Genomic DNA, 22840 nt, shown 5'->3' on the forward strand with positions numbered 1-22840 from the left:
ACCTACCACGCTAGCAGCATCTATTCAAACTGTGCCAGGTTCTGCTTAGCCATGTGGTCTGGTAAATGCTAATGCAGGTAGCCAGGCTAAGATTTCAGATTACCTTCAGAGAGTTCTGTGAAGGTGCCAGTGAAGATCTTGAGGGACACTGGTTACTTAGATTCAATTGTTTCGGGCTCAGTTCTGCTGTTCTCTAAGGAAACTAATACCAGTGCTTCTGTTTTGGTTCGTGGTATGGGTCTGCAAGTGTTTTCAGTTTCACTGCATAAGTTAATGGTGGTCTGTGAGTAAGTGAAGGGTGAGGTTCAGATGGGTGTGTGCCCCGCGCTGCCGATTAACAGTATAGCTGTCATTCTGGGGAATGGTCTGGCTGGTAGTCGTGTCTGGGCAATTGTTCTTCCACCTCCTTTTTAAGAACAGCCTGCTTGTTTGCAGCCTTGTTCTGAGTTGTCTACGGCTCCTTCCAGTTTATAGACCACAAGCAGAGCTGGTACAATATGAACATCTAGGTAAGCCTGTAAGCCTGGTGAGAAAAAGTGCTGGTATGACCATAAGTCTGAGCATCACAGTTTTGCTCCAGTCTAAAGTGCCTACTACTGGTTAAGGTAGAGCCTTTTGTGTTTGAGGGTCACGTTCCAAGTCGTGTGCTGGTGTACCGAGAGAACTTTGTTTAGACTTAACCATTTTGTTTTTTGCCTTTTCTTGTTTCTAACTCACTGGTCCCCACTTTCCTCCTCTGGTTTTCCCTGTAAACTCTTAAATTTGCTGCAGAGTAGCCTTGTTAGAGAGACCAAGGAGGGAAGTAACGCTTTTTTTTTCTTTGGAAGGAAATTCAGTTCATGTCTAAAGTTGTTTGAAGTGTTAAATAAATTTACTTTCGTACTATTGAATGCCTGTGTGACTTCCCTTTTTTTTGCCACAGTCTAGCCAGGCTGAGACCAATGTGTTACTATTTTTTATTTGTTTTGTGGTTGGTGGAGAGAAGCTGTGGCGCCTCACTCTGAACTGAAAACTGAATACGTGACAATGCATGCACATTAGATTTCCAACATGCATGTATTGTCACGTAATTGCCAGTGATCTGCGCAGGACTAGTTCTTCTCAAACAAGCTCTTATTTCAGGAAGTCACACTATACAACACACTCTGCAAAGCTCTGAGAGACTCAGAGAGAAACAGAGGAAGCAAGGCAATAATCTTTATAAACATTAATACTGTATTTGTTTGAAGATTTCTTCAACTTGTCATTTTCCACTAAGTGAAGACTTACTTTATCTTTGATTTGTATAATCTTATTAAGTACAAATCTTTCTTTTCAATTTTTCAGACTGCCAGGATGTTGCATCCATTGATCTTACGTCTCCTACTACAGTCATGGGAAGGTAATTTCAATGAGACATATAATATTAAATTATAAAAAAAATTACCATTAATTCAACGAGAAAGGCTGGGTTAGAGTCTACAGTTAAGCAGCTCTGAGGCTTCACACCACCAAGTGAGGTTTCCAGTGTGAATTCAGTTGAAATTTACAACATCTTAAAAGGTAACAGCGCTATTTTTTTATTACCAAAGAGATTATAGATCAAAAATATTTTTTGTGCACTTACCAACTGATAAAAAATGAAAATACACAGAGTTGGTATTAAAGGAGGAGTATTAAAGAACAAGCAGTTGTCCTCCTACTGCCTGCATCAGTTAGTAAAGATCAAATTTACATGTTTGCCTGTCCTCGACTAATTGAATATTCCACTGTTCAGTAGCTTTAACTTGTGTAATTTTAAAATTCCACCTGAATAAGTGGTACATGAATACACAACTTTTTCCCAGAACTCGAGAACAGCTCAACAGAGATTTAACATTTAAAAATTAAAGGAAAAAATGTTTTGTAATGACAGGGTGAAAGGGCCTCTTCAGATTACTATAAAATCTCAGACTCAGTCAATCTTACAATCGGAACACCATGAGAGAGACAAGAGTTCATTCCCACGCTCACTTTCAAACCTCATTTGTTTTCTATTTCTGTCCATCTGCAGCTGCTGAGATAGAACGTCATTCTGGTTGTGGTTAAAAAGGCGCAGGAAGGTTAAAGAGTGAGAAACAGCTTGCTGAAAGTCACTGACTTCACCTTGCGGTCACCTTATGACTGTCCTCAGTGTCTGCATATACAGTATAGTGGCTGAGGACCTTTTTATTCCTTATTCAATGATGACATATTTATTAGTTTTTGATTAAGTTTTTTGGATTCACAGAAGTTCAGGATGATTCACCTCACAGATGGTCAGTCTTTCAGGGCTTTATTTTTCCATCATACCATTATTTATTAAGGTCTGAGCACCGAGTAGTGCGAAGGAATGCAAGGAATTACTGTTTTTTTGTCCAAATTAATCACAACTTTTGAAACTTTGCACATGCGTCAGAAGTGGTGAACATTTATATGTTTTATGGGTCTTTGACATGGGTGTGGCAAAATGGCTCAATAACGCCCCCTGTGTAATTTCAAAATTGAATCCCCCACATTTAGGTTTCACCTAGATGTACCAAATTTGGTAGGCAAATGTATCATATCCAGACTTACAAAGAGCCTCTTAAAGCCATACCTTAAGGCCAACAGGAAGTCAGCTATTTTGAATCAACTTTGCAATTTTTTTTTTTTTTTTTTGCAAAGTGAAGCCATTGACAGGTACTGTACTTTAACAAACTCTTCCTAAAGATCTAAGATCCGCTCTAAAGACCTTTGCGATGCTAAATTGCAAAGCTTTTTAGTTTTCAAGGAAAGCCCTCGTCGTTGCGTGCCAGTCAATTTTGCACAAAACATGTTTTGGGCATCAAACAAGAAGTTGTTGTAACTCCACTTTACATTGTCCAAGCCTGAACACATCTATGTGTCGATATTGAGTCATAGTCATAGCACCACCTACTGACAACAGTAAGTCAGCCTTATGTGACAAACATTATCCAATTTACATGAAATTTACATGGTGTGGTCTACACATGATGTAGAGCAAAATGCCGTATAATTAGTGGGTGTGCTCTAGTGCCACATGGTGGACACAGGAAGTGATAGTTATCACCCGCATGCAATGTCCAATATTCATGAAAATGCATATCCATGTCAGCTGCCCTCTGGTAAATGTATCGCTGCAATAATAATTCACTTATGTAGCATTGCCTACATGCAACAGGAAGTGAGGCCTAAACATAGTTCATCAAATGTATACACAGTTTCTAATAAGTCATATCCAGCACCATGTACTACACACCAGAAATAATATTTTACCCATTCACACAGTGTTTGATAATCCTGACAATTCAGAGCCTTGTCAACAGACCTCCAATATCGATACCACAGCTGCCGATCAACGCTGCTTGCAGCTTTGATTTAGCACTGTTTTCTGATGGTTTATAGACAAAACAATTCATTGACTTGTAAAAGCAGAATAAGTCAAATACCTAGGTGTGTTGTTTTATCAGTGATTCCACTCTGCCTTTAAACCATACTGTGCTCCATAGAGAGAGACCTTTGTTTATTCTTTGAGAGGTCTTAGGGAGCTATCTTGTGTCCAAAAAAGGTAGTGTGCTGGACTTTAGCTCAGAAAAACATGTCAAAAGCTGTTTGGTTTGGGGCTCCCTGGTTTCCAATGTTTTGAGGAGGTTAAACTCCATACATGTAACATGCACGAGGTAAATGCGTGATCAGGTCATGTAACATCTCAAGGCCTTATGCCAATAGGTCGAACGTATTAAAGATAATATACGTTGACCAATCACAAATCACTTCTCTGTTCCTTCAGAAACTATAATAAATTAGGTTTTCTCTTTGTTCACTGGGACAAACTGATGCCAACATTTCTGTGTGTGTGTGTTCTGTCTCCTTATTGTACAATAATAATTTTTAACCTTCAACACAGCAGTGTTTTGTGCATTATTTCATTTGTGTGTTTAGTGTTTTCAGACAATTTCCACAACAGATTAATCAAGAAAATAATAGCCAGATGAATCAATAATGAAAATGTATTAGTTGCAGCCCTAGTCTGTAATGTCCCACTCCCATTTTGGGAAAGCTCCTCAGAATCTATGGTACACCTAACAGGTGAAATTTCCCTTTTCAAACCATCAATGCACTCTGGGAAGGTAGTAAGACAGGGGGTCTCCCATTGCAGGAAGTAGTCCATTTGTGAGTTCACAACTCTGTGCAGAAATCAGCATGTTTTGGTTCAGGTGTGATATATCTCTACATTTATAAAATAAACCCAAAGTACAATTAAAAACTACACTACCTGAGAGAAAATAGTGAGGGAGCGAGAGAGAAGAGACTAGGGTTGTAACTAACGATTATTTTTATTATCAATTAATCTGTTGATTATTTTCTCGATTAATTGATTAGTTGTCTGGTCTATAAATGTCAGAAAATGTTTCCCAAAGCCCAAGATAACGTCCTCAAATGCCTTTTTTCCTGAACAACAGTCCACAACCCAAAGACATTCAGTTTAGTGTCATAGAAGACTAAAGAAACCAGAAAATATTCACATTTAAGAAGATGGAACCGGAGAATTTCGGTATTTTTTCTTAAAAAATTACTCAAAACAATGAACCAATTCTCAAGCAGTAATAGTTTATGATTAATTTTCTATCGATCAGCTAACTGATTAGTCAACTAATCGTTGGAGCTCTAAAAGTGAAGTGAAACAGAAACCGTAACAACTTCACATGGTCTGTTTTTCATCATTTCTTACTTTTATTTTCGAAAACCTCAGTACTTCAGAGGATAAGTGAAACAATAGTGAGGAAGTGAGAAGCGAGAATAAAAGCCAAACTAAACAGAAACGAAACATAATACGCAGTGTGTGTTTTACTGTGGTTAGTGACAATAAATACAGGTAAAACTCTCAACAACGCTCAGGCAGTCGGTTATAGTTAGTCATTCATATTGTAACTTGCGTAATGTTTGAAGACATTCACTTTTTACGCTCGCCTCTCTCTCTCTCTCACTATTTTCTCTCTCAGGTAGTGAGACTTTAAATTCGATTTTGTGAGGATAAACAGGAGGAGAGAGGTTGTGTCCAAATCATGCATGAAATGTGCACAGAGAAATTGATGTAGCTGAGCGTACACTGATGGGGTGACTGGTGGATAAAGGTGTCTGTCAGATGTAGTGCTGCTTAACAATCTGCACTAGCTGGCACAAATGTAACTTGTTTTCACAAAAGTTCAAAATCAGCCGAATGAAAACAGAGTTTAATCGTATTTGTTTTAGAGCTGCAACTAAAATTCTGCCCATTATCTTCATGATTGATCAGTGTCATAAAATAACAGAAAATAGTGAGAAATGCCAACTATTTCCTGAAGCCTGACGATGATGTTATCAAATTGCTTGTTTTTCTTTTCCATCTGTCCAGAACACTACGATATTCAGTTTGTTATCAAACAAGACAAAGAAAACAGCAAATGCTCAGTGGAAATTTGTCATTTTTCGATGAAAAATTCCTTAAATCGATTGAATAATTATGAAAATAGTTGCTCATTATTTTTCTGTTGATCATCTATCAATTAATCAACTAATTATTTCAGTTTTAGTTTGGTTATCAAGGATATTTTGATGGGTAAATAATAGGTAAAGACAACAATACAAAGCAATGGTCTAAACACATCTGCCTCATCTACTTCATAAATAGTAACATACAAATATATCTCTTTTAAAATGCCAATAAAATGAGTAAGACATGTTTCCTTAAGTTATAAAGCACTGTGAAATAAAAACTCCCATCAGTTGGAATAGATGGAAAAACAACATGAAAATGGAACAACAATTACATGCATTTGTTATACAGTATAACTCCCTTTTCTCTAAGTAACACATTAAATGTTTAGAGATGTTGTGAACGTACCTGTGGCGTTTGCATTTGACCTTCCCACACACAGCACAGCTGTTGCCCAGAGGAAACAGCTCCTGCTCCTGCCGCTGTTGGAGGGGAAAAAAAAAAAAAAACAGAATGGCAGACTATAAATCATAAGCAGGTATTGAAACCACGCTCCTCCACATTATGAGTCACATATAGATGAAACTAAGCTATAAAACATGCAAATAGGCCTCCTACACTCCTCTACTACATGTGTCAGATGTCTGACTCACTTTGTTCCTTGGCTTTATGGTGAAAAAGATATTAGGGAGAAGAGACTCAGGTCCAAGATTGCAATAGAAGGTGATGACACCCGCCAGGAAAGACCAGAAGATCATCAGGATGTGGATATACCTGGAGGGACATTATTATTACAGCATTAAAACTCAACCCATGTAAATGAACTGAAATCATTGTTCAAATTAATCTGGAGCTCCTCCTTGTGTTCACTACATATGTACTGCAATTTACTGCAATATTGGAGAGCCATACATCTCTTTTAAAGATAAACCCTTTTGTCAAGACATGCATAGTTTACTGTGTATGAAAGTTAAGTGTCCAAAACACTGGACAGAAAGAGTGAAAAATACTCAGAAGAGTTCACTTTTAAGTGCTTTAGTATTCAAATATTTAAACTTGATAAGTTATAAAAAGAGGTATTAATCATGTTGTCTATAAAACCTGAGTGAAAAATGCCTGCTTTGATTCATTTGCGTCCAAAATGATGTCTTCAAATGTCTTGTTCTGTCCAATCAACACTCCAACATTCACGGATATTGAGTTTACTATCATGTATGACACATAAAAGCTTCAAATCCTCTCATTTGAGGAGCAGCAACCAGCAAATGTTTGGCATTTTACCTTAAAAGTGACTAGAATAAATATTCAATTATCATAATATTGGAAAATTAAACTCATCAGTTTATCCACAAAACCTTTAGAGATGCAACAATCGACAGAAAATTAATCACCAATTATTTTGATAATAATCAATCGTTTTGAGTCATTTCTGGTTTATTTAGTCCTCTATGACAGTGAGCTGAATCTTTGGGTTGTGGACTGTTGGTCGGGACAAAACAAGATATTTGAGGACGTCATCTTGGGGATTTGGGAAACAGTGACCAATATTTTTCACCATAATATTATAATTTATAGACCAAACAATTATCGATTAATCCAGAAAATAATCAACAGGTTAAACGTTAATGAAATAATTGTTAGTTGCAGCTCTAGATTCAATACTGGAATTAACTTACATCTTCACTGTTAATTAAGTTTAAAGAGCTGTGTGCAGATGGGTAGCGTACAAATGACACACTGTAGCCTGTACTGTACATTTACTGCCAGATTGACAGCTTACTTCTAACATTTTCCTCTGCTCCGCTCACATTCATGTCACTTTTCGGCAGCTCACGATCGCTCAAGCACACACTCGCTACGCACACACATTACACACTGTCCTATTCCTTAATTATTCCTTATTTTTCCCTCCAAACTTCTCACATAGTTTCATTTCAATACATGTTCAAATGATCCAATATTCCACCAAAAATAAAAGATTAGAGATTTATCGTCTCACGACCCCTAAGATTTATCTGGTGACCCTTTGGAGGGGCCTGACCCCTAGGTTGGGAACCACTTGACTAAACTATCTAACTGTATATAAAGTCGTTGAAACTAGCTCCACCTCCAGCAGCTACAACAGTAACATGCTACTCTAACACTGATGCTTCACGTACAAAGCTCTGCACGGACTGGCATCAGACTATCTTTCTGAACTCCTCACCCCCTATTCTACCACCAGACCCCTCAGATCTGCTGACCAATCACTGCTCATCATTCCACGCTCCCAGTTAAAATCCAGAGGTGATTGGGCATTTTCCATTGTTGGCCTTAAACTGTGAAACAACAACTGTTTTCTTCAGGCTATTAATAGTCATCACAAAGACATGGATGGTTACACTCTGTTTTATTTTGTTTATCTATTTTCTCTATATTAATCATCTGTTCTCAATGCAATGCTGTTGTGTTTTTTAGGATTTAAATCCCATTTTTTCCTTATTATATACTACACTTTTATTAATTCCCCCCCTTGATCCTTATAACTATGGCAGTGTTTTCATTTGATTGTCTTTCTCAGTCTCTGTAAAGCACTTTGGTTTGTTGTTTTTAAATGTGGTCTATAAACAAATTGACTTGACTTCAGAATCAATAATCTAATGATGTCATATATAATAATATATCAGTCAGAGGGACCAAACCACTACTTTTACTGCAATACTTTAACTACATCAAGCTCATAATAAATGTACTTTTACTTAAATAGGATATTTCATACAGGACTTTTACTTGTTATGAAGTATCTTTACATTGCTGTATTGGTATTTTTACTTAAGTAAAGGATCTGAATACTTGTTCCACCACTCAGCTGAAACAGATAAACAGCTCTGCTCAGATAAGGTAAAACAGTAGCAGGTCAGACTCGTCCAGACATCACATGACCGACAGTGTTCAACGGTTAATCTGACTCCCTGTAGCTCTGGGAGTAATAGTAAAATACACTTTTTGTTTGTTTTTTTTTACCTGTTGAGCAGCACAGTCATCGAGATCATAGACAGCAGCAGGAAGCAGAAGACTGGATATTGACGTCCAGCTTCTCTCAGGACGTCAATCTTCAGTCCCCGCTTCAAATTCTCTAAAACGCCTGCCATCCTCCCAGCAGACCTGTTGACAGGAACTTGACAACGAAAAAATCCCATGACAAGTTAAATAAATGAATATATGAATATTTAGTTTAGTTTTAACGAATGACACCACACAATACCGAAGTTAACCGTTTAAAAATGACTTTGCAACACAGCTAGCCCGTGTCGCTTTAGCTAGTTTTTGAAAGCAGCCGTTAACGTTTCTACTTACAGCGACAACACTATAAAAGCGCTTCTTCATATAATTAAAGGCATTTTATCCACAAGTATAATCTTCGTCTGAGAGCCAGACCTGCCCTTCAAAATTCTGGTTACTTTCTTTACATTTCCAAAGTTTTTTACTTCATGTTTTCCCGTTTTTAAAGTCCCGACAGACTTCCCTGACAGATCGATGGTTTTTTTTAATCCGACCCGCAGGTTGCCAGATCTGTTAAAGAAGTAACCGCACTTTTGTTTTTTAAAAGCCACAAAACAGATATTTTTTCTTCTTCGAATCTAATTTAATGGGATTATATGGCATGCAATAATACATTAATCAAATAAAGTCATGCCCACCAGTTATTCTGAATGGGGAAGATGAATGAACTCTCCTTTAGGGCTTTTATTTTCATTATCTGCATTAATGTGTTGATTATTTTATCAATTGATCGATTAGTTGTTTGGTCCATAACATGTCAGAAAATGGTGAAAAATGTCAATCACGGTTCCTCAGAGCCCAAGATGCAATTTAAAATGTCTTGTTTGCCCTGACAGACCACAACCAAAAGATATTCAGTTTCATTTGCTTTTATTATGGGCATTTTAAAAAGATAATGTATTTTTTTAAAACTTAAAATAAGATATATATGTATAAAAAACTTAAAACTCAAGAATGTTCTTACATTTCATTTCAGTTAATTATAATTAAAGACAAAGAAAAGCAGCAAAGCAGCTCACATTAGAAGATGAAACCAGAGAATGTTTGACATCAAAAGCGGGTTAAACTCAGCAGACATGGCAACCCCGAATCCAAACTACGCCACTTCCGTTGGGACGATCCCCTGTTTTTGTACATTTTTCGGCGCGTCAGTTTGGAGTTGAGTTAATGTAAAATATCCATTGAAGTGGTCTGTTTACTCTAAAAAAATATTAAAGCTTAATGTTTAATTTATTCGTTTGTTCAGTGGTTTGTAGACGTGTGTGTGTGAGCAGCGTGAGCGGGTTTCTCTTCCCGTTAAAGGGACAGTTCTTAATTAAAGACTAGATAATGACCTTCACCACTGACATATTTAGATGTTATTTCCACCACTGGAGCATGTAAATAATAATTCATACTACAAGGATGGCCGCTTCTTACTAATGCTGAATTTATACTGAAATTAGATATTTCTAGAGCTGCAACGATTAGAATTTTTTAAATCTGCAACTATTTTGATAATCAAATAATCATTTTAGTCATTTTTTATGCTATTTATCTTATAAGTGATTGTTAAATGATAGTAAACTGAGTATCTTCGATTTTGGACATTTGGTCGAATAAAACAAGACCAGTGGTGGAAAGTAACTAAGTACATTTACTCAAGTATTGTACTTAAGAACAATTTTGAGGTATTTGTACTTTACTTGAGTATTTCCATTTGATGCTACTTTATTCTTCCACTCCACTACATTTCAGAGGGAAATATTGTACTTTCTACTCCACTACATTTATTTGACAGCTTTAGTTACTTTTCAGATGAAGATTTGACACAATGGATAATATAACAAGCTTTTAAAATACAACACATTGTTAAAGATGAAACCAGTGGTTTCCAACCTTTTTGGCTTTGGGCGTCTTACAAAAAGCAGTGTGTAGTCGGGGTCACATTTCACATGTCTATAAGTTGTTAACAGCTCCACCAAATAGTGATTTTTCCCTCTAAACTTCTCACATGCTTTCATTTCAATAAATGTTCAAATGATCCAATATTTCACCAAAAATCAAATCAAAGATTAGAGAAAAATTCCAAAAACTGAAAACAGATTTGTGTATCAGAACTTTGTTTTTTCTTCTGTCCTCTCCCATTAATCATCTTACGACCCCTCAGATTTATCTGGTGACCCTTTGGAGGGGCCCGACCGTAGGTTGGGAACCACTGGACTAAACTAGCTAACTGTATATAAAGTAGTTGAAACTAGCTCCACCTCCAGCAGCTACAACAGTAACATGCTGCTCTAACACTGATGCTTCACTATTAATAATCTAATGATGTCATATATAATAATATATCAGTCAGAGGGACCAAACCACTACTTTTACTGCAATACTTTAACTACATCAAGCTCATAATACTTATGTACTTTTACTTAAATAGGATTTGTCATGCAGGACTTTTACTTGTAATAAAGTATTTTTACATTTCTGTATTGGTACTTTTACTGAAGGATCTGAATAGTTCTTCCACCACTGAAGACATAAAGATGTCACTTTAAATTCTACGAAATCATAATGTGCATTTTCCTCTATTTTCTGACATTTTAAAGACAAATGACTTGTCGATTAATCAAGAAGATAAATCACCACATTAATCAATAATGAAAATCATTACAGGCGTAGATATTTCATGCAAGTTAGGCTACTTTGGTCTCATTTGACACTGGGTGTATGCAGTTAAGAAAATCACTTTTATTACCATATACTGATTAAGAAATAGCACTAAATATTAGAAAAGTGCACAAGTAAATATTTTCTATGTCCATCTGTACTGCGGCACGTTAAGTCTATGATCCAAATTACACATATTTACAAGAAATTACACTGGTGACAAAATAAAAACACACAGCCACGGTCAAAGTCAATAACTTTATTAGAAAAATAGGTTTAACTCACCTCACTGTACAGTATAAAACAATTCATTTGCAAGAATGCAAACACACTTGTTAGCAAAAAAAACAAAACAAAAAAAAAACAAACAAAAAAACATTCTTGACCCTTAAAAATTGGTAATCCAACAGAGTCAATACTAAAAAGAAAAAAAAATAATAATCTGGCTCTTTTTCACAAAGTGGATAAAAAGAGAAAGAACAAGAAACAAGAAAGCTAGACATGTGTCTGATTCAAAACATCTTGTTTTGTGGTGGCAAATGTCACAAAAAAAAGGCGAGACTCCTAAACACACTACTGATGTTTAAAAATGTCAGGAGAAATCCAGCCTCAGGTACAGTAGCACCAATTTAAAAAAAAAAAAACACACAAAACAAAAGAAAAACACAAAAACCTGTGATGTTAAATGCATTCCAAAAGTTACTGTGATAAAAGTGTTGTGATTTACAATTTTTGGTGCACTCACTTTTAACTTAATTTGTGTGTTCTGTGAGTTCCTACAATTCCCAAAATGCCTTCCAACAGGCTCTAAAAAAAAAAACAAAAAACAAAAAAAACACACCATAATTCCTGTAATTCCCACGAAAAGACCCAAACCAACAATGTATTTATCTACTAACAAATATTATTATTGATATATCTTATTCGTCTGTGGCGTAGACCTCTGTTGCGGTCCAAAAACTATTAAAAACATGTCAGTTAGCCACACACACACACACAAATACACTGTAAATCAGGGGTCAAATTAGGTTCAATTATGGGCCATTCTTTAAGGATTCATCATTGGAGGGTCAATGGAAATACAAGCCTTGTTTATTTGTAACTGTTCAGTGTGTTGTTGCCTTAAAAAAAATAAATAAATAAACATTTCTGTTCAACTATGACCTATTAAAAATAAATCTGTTAGGGTCAAATAGGCTAAAGCTGTGGAATTAAAACAGTATTGGAATTCATGCATTAAAATTTCTGGGAGGTTTATTACATTATGTAATTTCTGCACCGTACACGGTTCAAATAACACGGTGTGACCACGGTTTTACTGCCGCCCCTCTTGTGAGGACAGTATAGAAGTAACATATTGATCGGTATTTACATGAGTTTGTGTTTTGTTACCGTTACAGTAGATCTGTGAGGAATTTTATAAAAGTTTTGATGCCAATTTTTAAAAGTCAAAACGGACACATACATTGTTGGTTTTGCTCTTTTCATGGTATTTGTGGACAATAATAAAAACAATAAAACAGCAGCCTTTTCCTTTACGTTTTCTGTTTTTTTTTTTTTGTTTTACATACGAGGTGATTTTTAAAATTAGATTTTTTATTTCCAAAAAAAAAGCACAAAGGGAAAGTCAATCTCAGGTAAAGTTGTGATTTTTTTTTTAGTTTTCTGCACATACATTGTATAGCCCCATGTAGGTAAATTATACACCCAATAAAACAAAATGTGCCCATAAAAGCCTATGACTTTCCCCAAAGTTCAAATGTTTTAGGATGGATTTACTCCTTCTTAACATGTTGATTTCCAGTCTAATGTGTACACTGATAGTGAAAAGACATGAATTTACACCAGTTTACTCTATTTAAAAAAAAAAAAAAAAAGTGTCACAACCACATACTGTATATGGCATGATAATCCAACTACAATGACATAATGTGAAAATGTATAACCATGCTTTTTGCGATGCAAACTGTTTCCATGCCGTGTTTAATTAACTTCAACTTCTCAGGACCTGGAGATGAATTCATCTTTACTCTTCCAGATCTGATCTGAGTCTACATAAAAAAAAAAAAAAAAAAAGGCATCTTCACTGGATGTCAGCGGTCATTCTCGTTTACGCACAAAAAAAAAAAGGAGATGTTTGTGCAGAGCAGATAGCCAGCCTGAGACATCACTTAGAAAACATCCTTACATGGATGGGTACAAATAAAATAAAAAACAAAAACAACAACATTAAGACAAGTTACCCCCCATCATGGAAGACAAAGAATGACCTTGGCTCCTCTGTAGAGGGCGCCGTTTCCAGGCATTTAAGATTTCACAAAGAAAAAAAATAACAATTATAAAACAATTTCCTCAACTAATGTACAGTCCGTCAACTACATCATCACTCAGTTCATTTAGAAAGACAGCGAGGCTTGTTCAGCCTCATTTCAGGAGGTCCAGCTAACATGTCTACAGTAGCTGCGGCCTACGTCAAGTCTCAACTGAGAACTAAAAAGTCAGCAAGTGCTCTGTTGTTGTTGTTGTTGTTGTTGCCTGTGCATATCTCTGAGGTTGGGGGGGTGGGGGGGGGGGGGGTTAGGGGGGGAGGAAGGGGGTCGAACCCTGCCTCAGTTTCCTCAAGTACAAAACGGGACAGAGCAGGCGAGTCCTCGAAACTGAGGTAGTTAACGAACCCTTGGTGGCGTTAGTTCGTAGAGAACCATTTTCCTGGAACGCCCGACTTTAAACGCCGGGTATCACACCTCAACTCTATATGTGATAATCATCGATTATCACGTCTAGTCCGTCGTAAAGACGCGGTTTAAGAACTCAAGTTACACTAAACCACTCCAAACTTTAAAAAAAAAAGTGCAAAGACTTTTCCAGAAAGATGTCCACCATGAACTCTTACTCAGCAAGTCTCAAATGGCATAATCTGGGGTGGGGGATGAAGGGGGGGGCTTATAATTTAAATGTCAAAAAAAAAAAAAAAAAAGAGAAGAAAACAACAAAAAAAAAAATAAAAGCAAGCTCAAGTTTTGCTGTTCTGATTATCTTCGAACATGGCAGTTTCAGGAGATCTGCTCCTCAAAAGGCTGGAATACCATTGGACCACTGAGTCAGTTGACCTTACCATTCCATCCACTGGCAGCCTGCAGTGTGAGACGCCAAACGCTGGTCAGTCTTCATAGCGACACGTCAGGACCGGCCTCGACCCCTTTTCCCTGCTAGTCAGGTAACAAAAGGAAGCAATTAGAGAATGGAAAACAGGATCGTATTACATCTACACACACACACACATATCTCTACTGTTCTGTGTCCCTCACGCACAAACCCCAGTCACTGCAGAAGAACAGGTAAAACATGAATTTGCATACATTAAGAGACAAAGCATTCTCACAGACTTGCACGCCCTCGGATTGAACATGCACATGTCAATGCCTTAAAAGACGACGACAAGCACAGAGTCGGGGGGGGCCTGGTTGGGGGAATCCTAAAAAAACGAAAAAGTTTCATTTGAGGTGCGGCAGGTGAAAAAACGTGGACACGCTCAAGACGGGCAGAAGAGGAGAGGAAGGAGGGGGGGGGGGGAGGGCAGGGGTGGGGGTTAAAAGCAGCCATAACATCTATAAAAGCAAAACTGAACAAAAAAAAAAAAAAGAAAAAAAAAAAAACACTACAAGCGAGTCATGCATGGCAGTTATCTCCCACAACAGCACAATATCAAACCTCTAGATAAACATGCAAGATTAGTATCCAGGCCTTCAACAGCTAGGTAGATCCTTCTGGGACAAGGAAAAGCTTGACTTTGAAAATTAATAAATCAAATTGTGCTTTTACTCCCCCCACCAGTAACAAAAGGGACTTTAAATGACAGACTTGTAGGGGGCGGGGCTTACTCTTTTTTTTTTTTTTTTTTTTTTTTTGCTGCATCGACAGTGAATTTAGGACACCAATTTGTGAAACATTTATGTTTTTGGACATGAGAGGAACTCATAAGGATGAAGTATGTCACTACACATACAGAGCACTTGAAAGATGCCAACTATAGAAGTAGGTGATTTGGAATTTGATGGCATGCAAGGTGACACTGTAGTAGCATGTGGCCAACATTGGCAAACCTTTTAATCCATTTTCTTCCACAAGGAGCCTTAAAATTTGAAGGCAATTTGAAGAGAGAATTTGCCGAAACATGAATTTGCAACACAATTTGAAGTTTTGTACACGTGTGCGTGTATGTTTATTAAAGCAGACAAACAGCAAAGAATACAAGCCAAAATGTAAAGCCAAAAAATAGGACTACGATGGTCCTTTTTTTTCTCTTTTCAATAACAAGACACGCATTACTTTGTGACAATACAAATTGTATTTTCATTTGTTTTAAATACATGTTTAGGAGACATATGCTTTGTTGCTGTTAGCTACTTAAAACATGGAAACCAGAATTTCTAAAAACATACATAAAGCTATAGCCAAATAGACAGCTCGAGCACATAATTGCATCTAAAAAATTTTTCAAACTTTGTTATGGAAAATCTTATGACCATCTTTTAAAAAAAAAACAAAAACAAAAGAAAAAATAAAACCAGTTCGCCAGAAACAGGTGGGAGTGTGACTACTCTTTGAGTCCAAGCGGATTATTAAAATATGTACAAAAAGATATCTTGCCAGATGTCACCAATTTTGAGGAAAAAAATGCAGGCAACCGTATGGGATTGAGGGCCAATCAGATCAAGTCTCTAAATAAAAAGACAAAAACAAAAACAAACACGTATTTTGTTATCAAAGCCCTACTGGTTTACTTCCACTGTTGCCCAAAAGAATCCTGATAAAATTCCTGGTTGTCAGATTTGTAACCGGAATAGTTACCAGAATGATCACCACCTTGGAGCGGTTGCTGAGCAATGGGTTGAGAGCCCCAGTTCTGATTATTGGTCTGGCGACGCTTGGAATCTGGCTGGTTGTACCCATCAGCTTTGCGCTTTCCTCCTACATTTCCACCGCGGCCACCCCGCGCACCACGTACCCCTCCTCGCCCTCTCGGCTGCACGCCTCCTCTTGCGCCCCGCCCGCCACGGCCTGGTCCGGGACCGCCACGCTGGGAGAAGTTGGCCCTGCCTCTGGGTGCCCCGGCGCCGCCACGTCCCCTGGCTGGAGAGGATCCGCCCCTTGCGCCCCTGTTGCCACCCCGCCCTCGGCCTGGGGCCTGGAAGTCATCGTACCCATAATAGGGGTCGTCGTAGCCGCCGCGGTAGTTGTGATAGTCATAGCCGTAGTAATCATAGTAGTCCTCATAGCCGTAGTAGTCTGGGGGGTAAGAATAGCCGCCCCGGTTGCCACCTCTGCCCCGGCCTCTGACAGGAGGAGGCATGTGGGGAGGGGGAGGGTAGTAGTAATAGTCATCATACCTGATAAGAGCGGAAGAAGGCAAAGAATAAGGAGAGCGAATAGAGCCGGATTGGCCTATAATTTAAAAAAAACTCATTGTGTCATTAAGACGACCTGCCAAAACATTTCTTACATTTGTGTTTTGGCTGCTTGTCTCTGGGCTTTGCGCTCCTTCCTTTTCTGATCTGGTGGCTTGGCGAAAACAATCTCAATCGGCTCTCCCTCCAGCTCCTTCCCATTCATTTCTTCTAATGCCTGACAAACACAGCCGTCCAAAACATTTGTTAAACAGTTCTGCAATGTATTTTCGATTTCAAGCTGAGACACGCGAGTGCATGATCACTAAAATAAAAAAAAATAAAAAATAAAAAAAAAAAGGTTTTCACCGACAACGTGATATACAAAGCTGCAGAAAAAAATCAATACCTTTACAGCACCGTCCCTCTCTTCAAAGTGAATGAAAGCGTAGTCTTTGAGTTTCTTCACTCGCTCCAGTTTTCCAAACTCACTAAAACTCTTCTCCAGGATTTCCTCGGTGACACCGTTCGCTAGGTTTCGCACAAATAAAACCTTCACCTGCAAAATGAGCAGAAAGAAGGTCAGATCTCGTGTCACCTCCTCCTCCTCCTACAAACCCATTTTATGTGCCAGAATTGATTTTTAGAGTGAATACAAGGCCAGTTCTCCAGAGGTACAATACGTTTTTCCACTTCAAAAGCCAAAACACTGTTATCTGTGTGACATTTTAAGATTTTCATGTAATTGACACAGTTTACCAAGTGACAATACAAGATACAAAGATTTCAATTAGGGCTAAACAAGTTATTTTGTATCATTTCAATGAGTATTGATCTTACAAACATTTACACTTTAATGACATTAAATGTTAAAATGCCAAAGTGCAGCAAACAAATTAGCTCCTCAAAAATGTCGAGTCTAAAAATCCAAATCAAGAACGATCACGTCCCTTCATTGTTCTCCATCACATAACTCTCAACTTACCTTGGCCATGACCTCTGGGTCGGGGTCCTCGATGGGATCAGCCCACTCCACTGTCACCACGTTGCCCCAAACCTTCACCTTGCCGCTCATTAGCCGGCGGCGGGCCTGAGCAGCTGTTTTATGGTCTTCATACTCCAGGAAGCAAAAGCCTCGGTTCTTCTTTTTATCGTCTGGTTGGTGGTAAAGTATGACATCGCTGAGGCCCTCTGTAAGTAGATGGGAAAAAAAAAAAGATTTTATAATATTAAAGTAAACACGTTTCACTGCTTGAGATTAGAATGAGTCCAAAATTGCAGCAGCTGTTCATTACAAAGTACAACTATATGAAGATAGATATATAAAAAACAAAATAAGAACATTTTACCTGTGACTTTAGCAAACTCTTCAACAATCTGTTCCTTTGTTTTACTCTTGGGGATAGAGCCAACGAAAAGCCTGTTGTTGGCGACAGATATACACACCCCGATGTGCTTGCCTGGGCGAATCTCATGATTATTACACTGTAAAAAATAAAACGACGTGTCAAGCGCATAAAGAAGTATGTCACTACACAAACATTTTCATCTGCATGCTGGTAAAAAAATTTACTCATTCTAATCCTTTTCCGAACTACTTTGTCAGTGGAGCACACAAGGAACTTCTGCACACAGAAGTTACTTGGCTGCTGAACAAAAACTACTGTCCTGGGCTGGATTCCAACTTCAGTTTCCTCGAAGAGAAGACTGTTTCGATACACAATGCATTCCTGATAAACTTACCAGTTTTACAGCCTCCTGGGCCGCCTCTTTAGTGCAGAACGTGACGAAGGCGTAACCCCTGTTCAGGCCGCTCAGTGGGTCCATCATTAGCCTGAGGTCCCAGATAGGACCGGCCTTCTCAAAGAGAGGAACCAGCTCGTCTTCGAACAAGTCACGAGGAATCTTCCCAACAAATATCTAGGAGAAAAGGAACGACATTTATGGATACACATAACCTGTTTGCACACTCGACTACCTACAGACGTGCTACGCATCTGGGGAAATTGAGGGAAAATCTGACAATACAAGACAATAAAAGTAATTCTATAAGAACAACATTCATAATGATTTCATCTTAGTGAATTTTCCCACTTAAAATTAAGAGGAAATCACAACGGCTACAGGCGTTTTCCCCATTTGACATCTTCAACCAATACAGAATCAGCATCTCTTTTCCTATACACTAAAAGATAATTAACGGAAGAAGCTGTTCAGAGAGAAACAAACTATGTACAAACTTATGCAGGCCACACATTCATGGTAAAACATTTTTACAAGCCTATCAAAGTAACTTCACTGTCTAAATTTATACGCAAAATATTTCTGATTACGTCCAAGTTTGGTGGTCTGCCAATATTATGCAATACACAGAAATCCTATTGAGTATCAGGGTTATAAGTAAAAGAAAAAAAGATTTTTCTAAGGGATCAATATGACCAGATGAAAGACGTGTGAGAGACCGTTTTAGCTCAGTTTCTTTCCCTGACTGACAGTTTTTCAGGTTGTGTTGAGAGTAAATCAAAGTGTACCTCTGTTCCAACGGTAGGCTGGGCACCAGAGTACACTGACTCAGGTGGGGGACCGCCATACTTTCGCTGGCCTGTTGTAACATCAAGTGTGTAGTTAGTTCTGTCCAGGAGTTCTTTGATTTTGGCCTCATCTGGTCCTTTAGTGGAATCTGAAACTTTAGTCCCTTGTTTCTCCCTCTGCCGGTAAGTCTTCATAACTCCACAGAGAAAGGCACTTTTGTTCTGGAAGAGAGAAGAAACGTGTCACAAACTAATATATTCATCTACTCTTAACAACAACAGCAACAGCACAAATAAAACTCACTTTTTGGGGGGGTGACAGTAAGCAAATACAAATTGACCACGACACAACATTTTAACAAAGACCTCTTCGTCTTTCACATTATTAACCTACATCTAAAAAAGGCAGCGTGTTTCGAACTTACTTGCACGTGCGACAGATCGCTCTCTTTGAATTGGACGAGCACTTGCAGGGCTCCCTCCTCATTGAATTCTTTCAAAGCTTCAATAGCCCTTTCGTCTAGGTCGCTATGTGCTACCAGGCCTGATGAACAGGAAAACTAATGTCAATATGGTGTTTAAAAAAATAAAAATAAATAAATAAATTAAAAAAAGACAGACATAATCATCTCAGCAGGCCAACTGTGGGAAAGAGACATGTGACTCATGCAGCTATGAAGCAGTTGAACAGCAGAGGCTTAATAATAATTGATTTGTACCGGAAGAAGCCAAGCAAAATGACAGCTGAGGGCACAAAGCCCTGCTTACGTCCAAGTTTCATTACTATGCATGCTACTCTTTTACAGCCCCGAACAGTGCCCAGTTTCAATGCAATCCATCTCCCTAAAGACTTGCAACAGAAATCAACTGGCACAATTGATACTTTCAAAATAATCAAAAGGACAGCGCCTCTCAAACATTTTAAGATAGGCTGTAAAAACTATATTTCAAGACATCATCCAGACCATGTAAAACATTCACATCCATAATTCACTTATATTTCAAATAACTATCGTTTTAACGCTCTTGATAACATCCTATTGGCTCCCTCTGAAACAGTACAATTCACCTGCTGCAGCCAGACAGCTGCTCTATTGTTTCTGCTTATGCCACAGTACCAGCTGGCTTCAATCTACCTTCCTTGAGCCCTTTATGGTTACACCCATTCATTCACCCATTCAATCCAGTTTATATACTTATCAGCATGACACTATCGCTTAGTCACAGACCTGAAGCAATTGTTTAATGTGCAATAAAAAGGCGGTAGTTTTGAGAGTGATCGCTGCAAGGAAAGTTGTCTCATGATTTCATCTAAAAACGAGGGGTTTGAACATTAAGTCATGGTAGAGCTCATGACAATAAACAAAAGGCACGCTAAATAAGCAGTTAGAGGAATTCTCTTTTAGTTGCTTTTCTGCCTAAACCCTCCGTCATCCTGCTGCTCGAATGATTAGTTTAACAACTTTTAACTAGACCCTCATGCGCAAGTATTAGCTGATTATACTCAAGAGAAACCAATAATGAGTGAATAGTATGCACATTTCATTTCCTACGTCACCATTATTTTTATTAGCCATTTATCTGTTGATTGTTTTCTTCTCCTTTCTTGATCATCTGTTCAATAACATGCCAGAACATTGCGAATGATGCACATTTTCCTAAAGCCCTAGTTGTCATCTTGAAATAACTTGTTTTGTCTGACTAATAGACATGCATTCTCTCATCACATAATAATGATAACAAAAACAAACAGACCTCACAAATCAAGAAACTAGAAACAGGGTTATGTGTTTAGCATTTGTGTAAAAATGAAACTGAAATGATTAATCAGTTACCAAAACAGTTGCCATTGATCTTTGTCAACTGCCTACTTGATTGATTGTTCTCGTTTCATCTCTAATCAATACTGGATAGAATAAAAGACAGACTGTTGTGGCATTGTGCATTTACGTAGAAAATCCATGTGACCACAGAGAACAATCTGAATAAATGAGAATGAAAGCAGATAGATAGGGTAGAGGATGATAGACCGGTCATGTGTTTCTATGAGTTAGTGCCTTTCTCAAAAGTAGTTTAAAAAGGCAATAACACATCAGCATCACACAAACTGAGGCGAAACGTCTGCTTACCTGCTACGTAAAGTTCATCCAGCTTCTCGGCGACTTTCTGCGGTAAACCAGCCTCCAGTAAAGCCTGGAAGTGCTCCGAGTGGGTCACCGCTGCGGTCGTGTCCATCGGTTCCTCCGTACCGTTCCCGTTTACATGATCTGTGGCCATGTCTCCAGACATCTATGCAGATGAGAAATTGTCAGGAGTATTACCAACAACACCGCTGCAGTTTTTAATAGAGACAACAAATTAAGAGTGCGGTTTGGCGCCATCATTCAAGACTGGACACCCGTTTGCAGACTGTAACGCAGAATGAATGCTACACACGCACACAAGAAACTGAAACACTTGAATGGCGCGTTTAACGGACAGTAACGGCTGACACGCATATTAAACAGGACGACAATCCACGCTAGGCAGTCGCTAGATTTAATAAATAAATAAATAATACTCTGGGACTGAAGCTCGCTGGTTTCCATGCATATCCACCACGCCTCTGTTAGCTCGTGTTAGCTCGCGTCTCCGGCTCGTGCAGATTACAGGCCATGGTGTTCGTCGCGCGCGTGGAGAAGCAAAGCGTATAATAATAACGTTAACGTAATAAATTATGCAATAAATCCTCTCCGGTAGTTCATCTTTCAAGTCTGGAGCACATTAGGCACGTTTAACCGGCCATCAATCAATGCGGGCCTGTTTTTCAAAATGCCGGGTAGCCATGTACCTTAAACGAGCTGCTATGTTGCTGCCATCCAACATTGTTGTGCATCGAGCACTAACTCTCCACTAAAACACAGCGTACTGCACTGACATAACGGTCACCTCGGTGTGTACATACCATGCGAATCTAAACTCGGGTGCACGATGCTCCTCCGCCGTGTTGAAGGTGCTTAAAATAAAGGAAAATATTCACGCCGGTGCCTTCAGGTTGGTTTCTTTACTCCCGGTGAAACAAAATGGCGTCAACGTAACGTCGCGAGCTCTGCTTCTGGCCTGAGTGTGCGGGGTTTCTTAAACTGCCTCCCACGGGCTGCTCAGTTTTCATACATCCGGCTAACTCAGTGGTTCCCAACCTGGGGGCCGGGACCTCAACAACGGTCGAGACGAGATGTCTGGACAGTATAGCATATAGAAAAACATATTTTGGACGAACAAAATTGGCTTTTTAAAAAAAAAAAAAAAAAAAAAAAACTTGCCTCTCATTTTTGTTCTTTTTCATGTGGATGAATGTATTTTACCTCCTTAAGCCTCTAAAAGTTATTCAAATAAAACAAAATAAATCCTCTTTCTAGAGCTGCAAGGTTAGTTGGCTAATCAATTCATCAATCGACAGAAGATTAATAAGCAACTATTTTGATAATTGATAATTGAATCATTTTATATGCAAAAATGAAAAAATAAGCCGGTTTCAGCTTCTCAAATGTGATGATTTATTGCTTTTCTTTGTCACACATGATGATAAACTGGATATCTTTGGGTTTTGAACTACTAGTAAGACAAAATTAGGCCTAGACATTTGAAGATGTAACTTTGGACTATGGGGAACTTTAACAGTTATTTTTAACTATTTTTGACTTTTTGTGGACAAAACAATTAACCTATGAATCAAGACAAGGTTGGCTTTTAGGCTTAATTTAAGAGGTTAGAGGCCA

General features: G+C 38.3%; 2 protein-coding genes across 7 annotated transcripts in view; both read right to left on the reverse strand.

Annotated features, from left to right (window-relative positions):
* The window catches only part of snx14 (sorting nexin 14), a 31631-nt gene extending 22613 nt beyond the window's left edge, over window positions 1–9018 (reverse strand). For all 3 annotated transcript variants that reach the window (XM_044377168.1, XM_044377167.1, XM_044377166.1), the window contains exons 1-4: window positions 8813–9018; window positions 8480–8633; window positions 6130–6250; window positions 5885–5958 (exon numbers count right to left, since the gene is read on the reverse strand). In XM_044377168.1, the coding sequence (XP_044233103.1) occupies window positions 5885–5958; window positions 6130–6250; window positions 8480–8607 (323 nt within the window). In that variant the 5' untranslated portion in view covers window positions 8608–8633; window positions 8813–9018. The remainder of the gene's footprint in view (window positions 1–5884; window positions 5959–6129; window positions 6251–8479; window positions 8634–8812) is intronic.
* A 2390-nt stretch (window positions 9019–11408) lies between these two features.
* LOC122999846 (synaptotagmin binding, cytoplasmic RNA interacting protein) lies at window positions 11409–22199 on the reverse strand. 4 transcript variants are annotated; one of them, XR_006407839.1, is made up of 12 exons: window positions 22027–22199; window positions 21212–21371; window positions 19508–19626; window positions 19083–19304; window positions 18295–18471; window positions 17901–18036; window positions 17537–17742; window positions 16961–17110; window positions 16668–16789; window positions 16016–16554; window positions 14280–14373; window positions 11409–13215 (listed from the first exon to the last, which is right to left on the reverse strand). XR_006407839.1 is itself a non-coding variant. In XM_044377155.1 (11 exons), the coding sequence occupies exons 1-11, from the start codon at window positions 22027–22029 to the stop codon at window positions 14345–14347; spliced, it is 1863 nt and encodes a 620-aa protein (XP_044233090.1). In that variant the 5' UTR covers window positions 22030–22199; the 3' UTR covers window positions 11409–14344. The 4 variants fall into 4 exon arrangements, 3 of the variants coding, with proteins under 3 accessions (XP_044233090.1, XP_044233091.1, XP_044233089.1); XM_044377155.1 differs by having other exon boundaries at window positions 11409–14373; XM_044377156.1 differs by lacking the exons at window positions 11409–13215; window positions 14280–14373 and adding an exon at window positions 15356–15885.
* Between the last annotated feature and the right edge of the window lie 641 nt (window positions 22200–22840).

This window comes from Thunnus albacares, chromosome 16, assembly GCF_914725855.1.
Source record: "Thunnus albacares chromosome 16, fThuAlb1.1, whole genome shotgun sequence".
Taxonomy (NCBI): Eukaryota; Metazoa; Chordata; class Actinopteri; order Scombriformes; family Scombridae; genus Thunnus; species Thunnus albacares.

Excerpts from the sequence above, each read along its gene's own strand:
- LOC122999846 (XM_044377154.1), bottom strand. Across the intron at positions 19,627-21,211 it reads GGATGAACTTTACGTAGCAG|GCCTGGTAGCACATAGCGAC; the intron begins GTAAGCAGACGT and ends CCTGTTCATCAG. Across the intron at positions 18,472-19,082 it reads AGCCTACCGTTGGAACAGAG|ATATTTGTTGGGAAGATTCC; the intron begins GTACACTTTGAT and ends CTTTTCTCCTAG.